Source organism: Phyllobates terribilis, unplaced genomic scaffold, assembly GCF_046119375.1.
Source record: "Phyllobates terribilis strain yellow unplaced genomic scaffold, ASM4611937v1 Scaffold_2__4_contigs__length_985480577, whole genome shotgun sequence".
NCBI lineage: Eukaryota > Metazoa > Chordata > Amphibia > Anura > Dendrobatidae > Phyllobates > Phyllobates terribilis.
Genome location: NW_027362762.1, coordinates 176,512,212 through 176,523,346, shown reverse-complemented (window position 1 = coordinate 176,523,346; position 11,135 = coordinate 176,512,212). Strand labels below are relative to the sequence as shown.

General features: G+C 41.6%; 1 protein-coding gene across 1 annotated transcript; it reads left to right on the top strand.

Moving 5' to 3' along the window:
- The first annotated feature begins 598 nt into the window (after positions 1 to 598).
- LOC141250915 (inhibin beta B chain-like) lies at positions 599 to 5,340 on the top strand. The gene is made up of 2 exons (XM_073670165.1): positions 599 to 1,517; positions 3,848 to 5,340. Exons 1-2 carry the CDS (start codon positions 1,163 to 1,165, stop codon positions 4,591 to 4,593), a joined length of 1,101 nt encoding a protein of 366 aa, XP_073526266.1. The 5' UTR covers positions 599 to 1,162; the 3' UTR covers positions 4,594 to 5,340.
- The last annotated feature ends 5,795 nt before the right edge of the window (positions 5,341 to 11,135 follow it).

Here is an 11,135-nt window from a genome sequence, read left to right as displayed (position 1 = left end):
AAAGAGCCTGAATCGTGTTGGATTCAGTCATAGGAGAACTCAGAGTGTCAGACTTGTCTTCTCATGGTAATCAGAGGCTTTTCAGTACTGTTTGAAAAAATTAAGCTGGCGAATATGGATTTTAAAAGATTGCCTTTTCTCTAGGGTCTACTCTATGTATGTCCCTTCATTCAGTTATATGTGCTTTCCAAAAATAGCTCAGCTTATAAATTCTCACGTCTAAACTGTCCTAAAACTGAGAACATCATGGGTTAGAATACAGCTCTGCAGTATTCTGCTCTGATGAGAAAGATTACTACACCTGAAAACACAGGCATGGTGTCTTCATTAGCGCTGCTGAACCTCGTAGTCATCAGAACTGACAGACGGTTCTGCTGTGCACAAAGGGGGTGCAATCCTTCCTTATTGCATCAACCTTCCTCTGGATGCCTCATCCCTGTCCAGGGACAAGCACCTTGTTCTCCACGTGGCTATTGGTTTTGAAAAGGAGGGAGACTGTAAATAAAAGTGGAGAGGTGAAGCAATCAATACATGATAAGAGAGGGCAGTGCTTTCCAAATGACCAACTGTGCCAAAAGGGCAAATAACATTTAACACCCTGGACAAAAGCTTTATGAAAGCTTGAAGTAGTAAGGGGAGGAGGTGCAGAGTGTAATTACCAGCTGCAGTATATAGGGCAGTGTAACAGGAGGGAGAGGCTTAGTGGAATTCAAAAGTGTTTAACTACCTGTTCTGCTACAGTAGCTACACATTGAAGAGATCCTGTCTGTAACTCTTGGGTCTCTGAAGAGCAAATCTCTACAAATTTGTAAGTAACATAAAAGAACCTATGATACAGAAGACTTTACAATTTCCATTCACTGACTCATTGAAAGTCAGGTTAGGACTGGTCAAGATCAACCAGCCAGGTCCACCTGAAGCTCTAGAACTGTGATTCTGCATCTCTGACCTATCATCTGACAGGGGGTGTCTTGGAGTTAATCCCAGACTCAATAGCCACATGACAGCTAATGCTGGACCAGGTCTCTGATAAAAGCAGGATGCTGGCTGCACAGGACCCACAACTGCAGAAGAGCTGAAGAAAGTGTTGGTGAAAGAGACTTGATACTTACAAAAGTCTTCCAAATTTCTTTTTTTGCTGCCTTTTAAGAACTTTTGTGAAATGGCTTCAAGAACTCACAAAGAAGGCATCTGTTTTTATCTGCTTACTCTACTAGGTGCTTGGGCAGCCTCCACCCAGACTGGTAGAAAAACTGAATGCCCATCTTGTGGGGTACCAGACAAAGATGCCATGATGGAGATGGCTAAGCAACAGATACTACAAAAACTACATCTAAAGGAGAGACCAAACATCACACACCCCATTCCAAGAGCAGCAGTGGTCAATGCTCTGCGCAGACTGCATTTAACCAAGCCAAGAATGGAAGGACTTTTTGGGTCTCCTAGCTGGGACAGCAATAGTGAGAATTATGAGACAGAGCAACAAAGCTACGAGATCATCAGCTTTGCTGAATCAGGTAAGAATATAATACTTTAAAACTTTTTCCATTGTTCTATAATTATATTTTAGTTACTATAAACTATTAATTTTAAACTATTAATTGTATAATATATATACTAAGTATAATTTGCATACAATCACAACATAAGGGTCACAAGTATGATGTAAAGTAATAGAAATGGTGATATAAATGCAATAGCACAACATGTTGTAAGTACACTTTTAAAAATATGTCCTAGGATAAATTCCAAACAAAGGTTAAATAATTTGACATTAAGTAAAAATGCATTTACCAAAATATACAGAGTTGCTTTAAATATTAAAGTCACACCATTGTCTAAAATATTACATCTGTAATCTGTGGTATAAAGATGACCTGTCAACCTGAGCTGCTGCTGGACGTAGCAAATAGTACAGTAGACTATGACATACCAAACGGCCAGACACAACACTGTACAGCACAGGTCAGGATGCACTAGGAGGTTGCAGTTCTATTTACTTAGTGCTACTCTATCAATGCTATTCAGAAGGCTTTAAATTGTAGTAATTTATCCAAGAGTCTGTAAATGTCATTTATTCTATTATGGCAGAAGGTGAGGTTATGGTATGATAGGCTGTGAATTCCAGTACGCAGAGGGACATGATATTGTCTTTAATAAAAATTGCAACTTTTTTCTTAAGGCACTGTTCTATTTAAGCCTGCTCTTTCATGACCAAACAAACAGCAGTGACATCTAATGGACATAGTAGGGTCTGCATTATAAGTATTTAAGGAGCAGGAGCAGAATAATCAAATATAAAACTACAAGTAAAGTATAATGAGTAAAGCTCAATATTGCCCCTGGTATGGCAGGCAGTAGTCAGGAATGGAAGCTTAGTGAGCCTTGCCACTGAACCATAACCCACTATGTTATCCTTATGTGCAGCATTAGAAAACCACGGAAGTGCATTTACATATACTAACAGCAGTGATGCAACATTCATAACTGTATCCACCTATAGATTTATTTAAAAGAAAAGAGGGGAATTCTTTTTCATTAGGTAGGGTTTAAATTTATACTAATTTTTAATTTCTTTTTTAAATGCACACATAGGCTAGGATTGGAAATAGTTTCACTGCTACTTGTTCTCCTCCTCTGGAGGAAGCTATGAGCTAAATTGAGACAGCCTGGTAGTAAGGATATACTACCTTAACAACGACAGATTTTTTATTGTGGTTGTCAGATTGTGTGTCCCTTAGACCTATACTTAAAGGGAAGCTGTCACCATGAAAATCCTATCCAATCTGCAGGCATCATGTCATAAAATAGGGGAACAGAGCAGATTGATACATAGTTTTGTGGGAAAATATTCAATATAACTAGTGTTTTAAGGGCAGCATGGTGGCTCAGTGGTTAGCACTGTTGCTTTGCAGCGCTGGGACACTGGGTACAAATCCCACCAAGGACAACATCTGTAAGGAGTTTGTATGTTCTCCCAGTGTTTGCGTGGGTTTCCTCCAGTTTCCTCCCACACTCCAAAGACATACTGATAAGGAATTTAGAATGTAAGCTCCATTGGGGGCAGCAATGAGAATATATGTAAAGCGCTGTGGAATATGATATATGCTATAGCACAGAGACATAGATCGCATTCTTACTGCGCAGCCACTCTGCAATCTGTTTCTTCATCCAAATGACAATCAGTTTCTGACCAAACTCGACGAAAACACCAAATAATTTGGATTGCCATTAAAAACATTTTTCCGTTCACTGCAAACTGAGTGCTGAGTTTCTCCCTTTCTATACATATGGGCTGGACCCCAACTTAAACACAAACTTATGGGCTGGACCCCAACTTAAACATTTCTGAAATTTTTGGTCCAGTGGGCGGTCCTATCAGAGACTGACAGCTTTCCTAGTGAGTGTGCCCACTGGATCCAAACTCCCAGAAAGAGCAGAGGTTTGAAAGATTAAAACACAAGTGATGCTAAATCTTTTTCACAAAACTATATATCAATCTGCTCATCTCCCCTCAATCTATAACATGGTGCCTCCAGTTGGACTGCATTTTCATGGTGACTGGTTCCCTTTAAATTACTAAAGTCTTGAACTGAGGGCAAACTTATACCTCCAACCACTAAATCCAATTTCTATCTACTTATAAGTGCTAATGTAATACATTTTTATAAAACCATACTGAGATAATGATCCCTTTAAACAGTTGGTATCAGTCATATCTCTGAATTTCCAAGTCATAGTACACAAAATAGCTAAAATAAAGTTTATTGAGCTTCCACACTTAGTAAATGTTTGTAAATATGAGAAAATAAAATGGATTAATGTAATATTTCCTTTTTTTCTACAGAAAACCGTAACAAGTCAAGCACAACTTTAACCTTCCAGTTTACTAGAGATAATGAACAAAATGTACATGTTCTTCAAGCCCATCTTTGGATCTACTTCAAGTCCAACAGAACAAACTTGGCCAATCAAAATATTAAATTGTATTTGGTGCAGCACTCCGAAAGTTCACGTATGTTATTACATGAGAAAAATCTAGAGCCAAGATGGACTGGTTGGCAAACGTTTTCATTGAAACAAATGTTGCAGACATTCTTTGATGACGGAAATAAAAATTTAAAACTAGAACTTGACTGTGAAGGGTGTGAGAATATGCCAGTTATCATCAATACCAATGATTCCTACCAACCATTTCTCGTAGCACAAGCAAAGGTACGAGATCGAAGCCACCATGCTTCAAAGAGAAGTCTCAAATGTGACCAGAACTCCAACCTTTGCTGTCGGAAAGACTATTATGTAGAATTTAAGGACATTGGGTGGCATGATTGGATTATAAAACCTGAGGGATATCAAATAAATTATTGCATGGGCCTTTGCCCCATGCATATGGCTGGTGCACCTGGCATGGCTGCCTCGTTCCAAACCACAGTCTTCAATCTCATTAAAGCCAACAATATCCATACAGCAGTGAGTTCTTGTTGTGTTCCCACAAAAAGACGTCCTCTGTCCATGCTTTATTTTGATAGAAATAATAACATTGTTAAGACTGACATTGATGATATGATCGTAGAAGCATGTGGCTGTAGCTAAAGGTACGTCGGTACTGAAATAAAACAGAGAGAAGCTGGCTTGTCTCTTAGGCATTATGGGTTTGCAGAAAAAAAGACTGCAGAAGGTTGAACTTGATGGACCTAGGTCTTTATTCACCTACGTTATTATGTAAGTTGCAGAAGTGAACTATCTTCCGGAACACACATGGAATCTTGAAGGTTAACATGTGACTTCATGATACTTGACAACTGGATCATTTTGTGACTCTTTTCGTAATATTCACTACAAATGCATTATACCCATGACTGTACGAAACCATCACACTTATGTATTTATGTCTCAGTCAACACCAGAGTGACACTGTTGCCCATAGCAAGAATTTCTCAGGGTTAAGATTTCATTCTCTAAAGTGCTCTAGACAAATGATTGCTAAGATCAGCACTTTTTTTCTGAGTCGTTTTGATACTTGAGACATGCTTTTCATGTGAGTATAAAGCAAATATATCTTCCCAATAACAATATGATCAATGTAATGAACACTACCAAAGATTAAGCACCCAATCTTCTAAATGAAAACAAAGAGACTATCAGAATCTATCCAGATTTTATTGTGTTACATTTTAGTGCCAAACTGAAAATATAGAAGATAAAATGAAGCCTTCATGAACATTTTACGCAATGTCCCAATCACACAGAACCGTTGCATGTGTCACTTTACGATAACTGAATGTCATTACTAAGTGCTCATCTGTATTTTTTCAAGCATGTCATAGATTCTTTAGCACAACTAACTTGTATTTTATATTTTATTTGTATATTATAATTATTTTTATTATTTTACACTGTTTAATAAACAAATATAAAACTAAGAAAACATGTTCCTTATTGAATTGATTCCTTATTAGGGACCTTGATGGGACTAGCTAGTTAGAATTCAAGTACAAAATAAAAAACAGACTATAAAATCATGCAGGAAGTACTGGGTTTACATCTCAGGAGTCTATAAGCACCGATTGTTGCCTAAAGGTGACCATTACACCTTGGCCAAGTGATCATGTGTTGTCATAGGGAGAGGGGAGAAAGCTGCTGCCAAACACATCTGACAATGGGTTATCTACAGGGAATAACAAAAATCTGACAGATTTCATTGACAGACATCTTTTGCTGGGGAGACATTTGAGAGCCCCCCATACACATTAGAACGTCAGCTGCTCTTGCTAAAATTGGCTGAGTTTAGTGTAATGTGTATGGGAACATTTACGCTCCAATTCATCAAGACCGGCGTGAACAATGCCAGTCTTGATAAGGGGGAGTGTTGGAGTCAAATTCTCCTGATTCATTTAGAAGCACAAGTCTCTTAATGAATCAGACATGTCTTAAAAGTAGTGCGCACCTCCATTCGCCACGCGACAAATTGTAGTCCAGTCAGGGACTAGAATAATATTTCTGGCGTAAGAAACACCGCAGGTCATCATGAATTAGACCATCTGTGGTGTCACGTCTCCGTTGAACCCCTGTCCCACCCATTTTGGAAGAACTGGGCGAAATTGGCATGAAAGTGGCAAAAGTGCAAAAATTTTGCACAATTTGCGTTGCGCAAAATTTTTGCAACTTTCAAACCTTTTTACACCAGAATTATATTACAGAAAAATTTGATATATATAAGAGTATTATGTATGGCAAAAAAACATATATTAAAAAATAACTTTTATTAGGTAATATTAAAATCCAGGCAAGAACGTAACTAAAGTGCAAAATGCAAAAAGTGAACTGCGCAAAATGGATAACTAGCTAGGGTGCCCTGTCCTAATTCTAGGCTATGGTACCCCTTCCTACCATCGGGGGGACGTGTCCTGTAGTATAAATTGTATAGAGTGATCTAGGGAACGTTGATTTGTGTCCGTCTTTTTTATAGGGTGTGATAGGTTGGATCAGGGACAGACGACGTAAGAGCAGGGACGCCAATCTTGTTTTTCTTTAGGGTGTCTACCCCTTGCTGGTAGGAATCAGTACCATAGTCTAGAATTGGTACACCCTTCCAGAACCCTAGCTAGTTATCCCTTTTGCACCGTTCACTTTTTGCATTTTGTCGTAAGATGTCCCCTTTGTAATCCACCTGACCGCTCACGCCGAGGAGAATGACTCACTGCAGCGAGAGAGCCCATGCTCTGTGGTGAGCTCATTGAGTGACAGGACACCACTCGGTGAGCTTAGCACAGAGCAGGAGACCACTCGCTGCAGCGAGTCATTCTCCCCGGCTCCTCAGCGTGAGCTGTCAGATGGATTACAGTGGGAGACACTTAGGACAGGTGAGTATAAGGATTTTTTTATTTTATTCTTATTTTTACAGGTCTTGGACACAGCAGGAGCAGACTACTACTCTCATCATTGTCCTTTCCCGCGCTGATCGCAGCGCCGGCAGGGGACATTGATGAGGACAGCGTTCAGCACCTGGCACTTGGGAACAGCACTAACTGTACACTGATTCCCAGGCACTGGTACATGTCACACTGATGACACACGGATGTCATCCATGTGTCATCACTGTGCACATATGCGGGACATTTTGTGGCTAGTGCTGTGAGAAAAAAAACGGACATGTCAGCATTTTTTGCCCATGGACACACAGTCTGTGGAAACACACTGACATGTGCACAGACTCATTCATTTGAATGGGTCTATGTGTGTCAGTGTCTCCAGTACGTGTAAAAACTGGCACCACACATACTCAAAACACTGATGTTTGAAAGGCGCCTTACTGCCGGATCACAACCTTGCCTTCTTGTATTAATGCTGCTGCTGCTCTGACTTGATGCGTGCGAGGCACTGAGGACTCCGGATGAATATCACACCCAGATTGCTGAGCTGGCAATCATACTTTTTTCCGGTATGATCGCTTAGCCCAGTGAATGGCTGCAGTAATCACATGATGTAGTCGTGACATCATCGCTGCAGCCAGTAAGTCAGCTTCTCATTGACTAGGGTGGTCTTGTCCTGTAGTTATGACATCAATACTGCAATCCTACCAACACAGACTGAGCACGATGCTGGAAATGGTTTATTTTATTATTTTTTATGCAGTGGATGCCTATAATGTAAAAAATATATCCTGAAAAGGACCTTTAAGGATTTCTAGGTAAATATTTTAAGCTACCACTTATCTGTAAGGATAAAAGCCTTTTTCAGTTCTCTGGTTGCTTCAACAATCAGTATGATGTAATATGCACCTTGTTCCTGTTGTCTCACCTTATCATGGAAAGCCAGCGTGAACAGGACATAGCTGGAAGAGTCTTACAGAAAACTGTATTTTATGTGAGAATATGCAGCTGTACATACAGGAATGAGTGGTTCTTCTCAGGTTTCACCTTAGGGATCTCACCGCTCCCCTACCTCCCGACTTCCTGAAGATTGACAGTAAGGACAAGCTGGCCCGAACTCTGCCCTCTCTGATGCTACAGCAGCATTGGAATGGAGCACAGACATTAAAGTTGGCCAAATTGTGCGCTCCAGTGATCCGATCAACTTTAGGTCAGTCCTATTGAAAAGAGCCTGCAAGTACTGCGCATGTTGGGCCACACTGTTAGCCTGCAGCAGTGGCTGCCAACCCAGACAATGATCATTAAACAATAAGATTTAAAACCCATCTGTTCTTAAGGGACAGGATTTTTAATAAGATTAAAAGTGAAAAACTACTTGTTTCTACAAGCACTTTGCAATTTGAACCATTATTGATGTAGAGACAACCCCATTATAAAAATGTTGCCACAACATACTGTAGTTGCTTTCTTCAAAAATTAAACTACTGCATTCTACATAGTAAAACTCCTTATCAGCTACCTGCAATGGTTACAGTTACCTTATTGTACATGTGATTTCAATTGCATGTGTATATATAATTGCTGAATATATTAGTGCTCAGCTGTTAACACTGCTGCATTGGGTTCTTGGGTTAATATCTGATCAATAATAACGTTTGTATGGAGATTGTATGATTTTTCTGTGTTTGCGTGGGTTTCCTTGAGTACCAAGAGGTAATTGTTTTCGGACTAGTGATGGGCGAGCACTAAAATGCTCGGGTGCTCTATGTTCGAGCAAATTGAAATGCTTGGGTGCTCAACCCGAAAAACGAGCCCAATGTAAGTCTATGGGAAACTCGAGCATTTTTCCCCCGGCGGTCTGCAGAGGGCCTAAAAATTGCCCAGATCTATGGGAACAGTGCTCAAATGACATGGGAACAGCATGAGGAAGACCCTTGGAAGCATTTCTGTCTCCAAGGTAACTGCTGTCAACAATGGTGTCAAAGGTATTACGCCACTTTTACGGACTCACAATAAAACATACAAAAACTAAACCAAAATGGATTTTCCGGGGAAATATGTAATGACTTGTATTTAAGGCAAAATAAATATACAAAAACAAAAATGCTCCTCCACACCTTGGACTATATTCACACATAGCGTCTTTGATGCGTTTTTTCACTTTAGCATTGCTTTCAACCAAGACAAATGCTTCACTGGGAAATTTATTTTTAACATTTTACAACCTTATCTGGCCATGTGGTGTGTGACACATCATCAGACACATGCATACAGTGCTGAAAAGACATGGGAACAGCATGGGGAAGACCTCTGGAAGCATCTCTGACTCCCAAGTCACTGCCTAAAAGTGTGCCCATCATAAGTGTTCCTTGGCGCATGCGAAGATGCCTCCCGCCATGCACCTGTCGTTGCAGACTTGCAACAATCACCATCCACATCCTTGTCCCAGTGAAGCGTTAAGTTGTCCCTTCCCCATTTATTGGAATGCAAGCGCAAGTATGCAGCCAGCCACCCACTCACCCACAGGCTGCAATACTATACTGCCAAATTTTTGACAGCTGCTTGCACTTGAAATGTGGCCTTTTAGGCTCGTGGAGGCGAAAGCTGTCCACAATCTTATGGCGGCTGCAACCGGATATCCATACTCGGTCCCCAGCCACCACAATTTGTCCCGGTGTCGTGTCCGCCTTCCACAAGCATGGGTCCTACAACATTACCCGTACCCTCCCCAGTGAACTTACTGGGAAGGACCACTTACCCACAAACACGTGGTCAAGTGAATGTGGCCAGGGACGGTACGGAGCCAGTCCACAGCTTTTTTTTGGCTGAGAGTTGTATTTCACCAAAGCCATATTCTTTAGCTCTGTGAAAGGACTGGCATAGAGGGAAACCGTATCTACTCTGGGTGTCATTTCTCCCAGGAAGTCCTCTAACGCAGCTTGTTGTAGAAGCAGTGGCAGCCCATCCAACATCAGCTCGCACTTGTCGGTGGTACTTCGACACACAAACATCTTTCTTTGCGCCTTTAATTTCATGACTACAGAGTTGGGCAATAGCCTGATCTGCAATGCGGTTTGAGAAATAACATGCATAAGCATGTCTAATCCACATTAAAAAAGCAGCCATAGTGTCCAGGAACCTTCCCACATACTTTTCTTAGCCAGGACTGCTTCTCAGCAGGGTTGGACGGGCCCACCAGAGAACCGGAGACTCCTCCGGTGGACCCTGGCTTCTCTTTCAGGAGAGTTCATAGTGCCAAGCTGAGGCCATGATGATGATAGAGGCCAACATCTGCTTAGTTTTCTGTTACTTGGAATGCAAGCGCAAGTATGCAGCCAGCCACCAACCCACCCACAGGCCGCAATACTAAACTGCCAGATTTCTGGGCAGCTGCTTGCACTTGAAATGTGGCCTTTTAGGCTCGTGGAGATGGAAGCTGTCCACAACCTCATGGCAGCGGACTGGTGCCCATACTCGGTCCCCAGCCGCCATTATTTCTCCCGGTATTGTCTCCGCCTTCTTCAAGCGCGGGTCCCTGAACATTATTGCTGGTACTTTTCTGTGGGAATCTGCTTGCCTCCTACCAGCCTGGAATATTTCCAGTACACTATGGTACGACGCCATGGTTTTAGTACTGCCCCAAGTACCAGTAGCGAAGCCATCCCCAAATTCCTTCTCAGGAATTTTATTTGCTAGAATGAGTGGGTGCCCAAATACATTAGTTTTTCACAAAGGAGCTGAAGATAGAGTGGCAGTAGTTGCAAATTTCTCCAGCCTGTTAGATATCAGAGGGTGAATGGCAGCACATTGGATCGGTGGTTAGCACTGAGACCTTGCAGCGCTGGGATCCTGGGTTCAAATCCCGCATGGACAACATCTGCAAGGATTTTTTATGTTCTCCCCGTGATTGTGTGGGTTTCCACCCCTGTAAAAAAGCTGCTTCTCGGCAGGGTTGGACGTCACACCAGAGAATCTGGTGTGCCCTGGCTTCTACATCAGGAGAGTTCATGATAGCTCTAACTTTGCAGCGGCTATGGGGCTCTTGAGCGGGGGAGAAAAGTGAGCCCTCAGAATCAAATCCTCTGGTGGGCACAATGTTTTTCAATCTGAAACAGCTTCTCAGTGGGAGTTGTGTTTCACCACAGCCATATTCTTTAGCTCGGTGAAAGGACTGGCCTACTCCTGCTGTCATTTCATCGTCACCAGGTTCCGCCCTTTGTCACCCATTGTCACACACGACCATGCCTGGCTGTATGTTCAGCG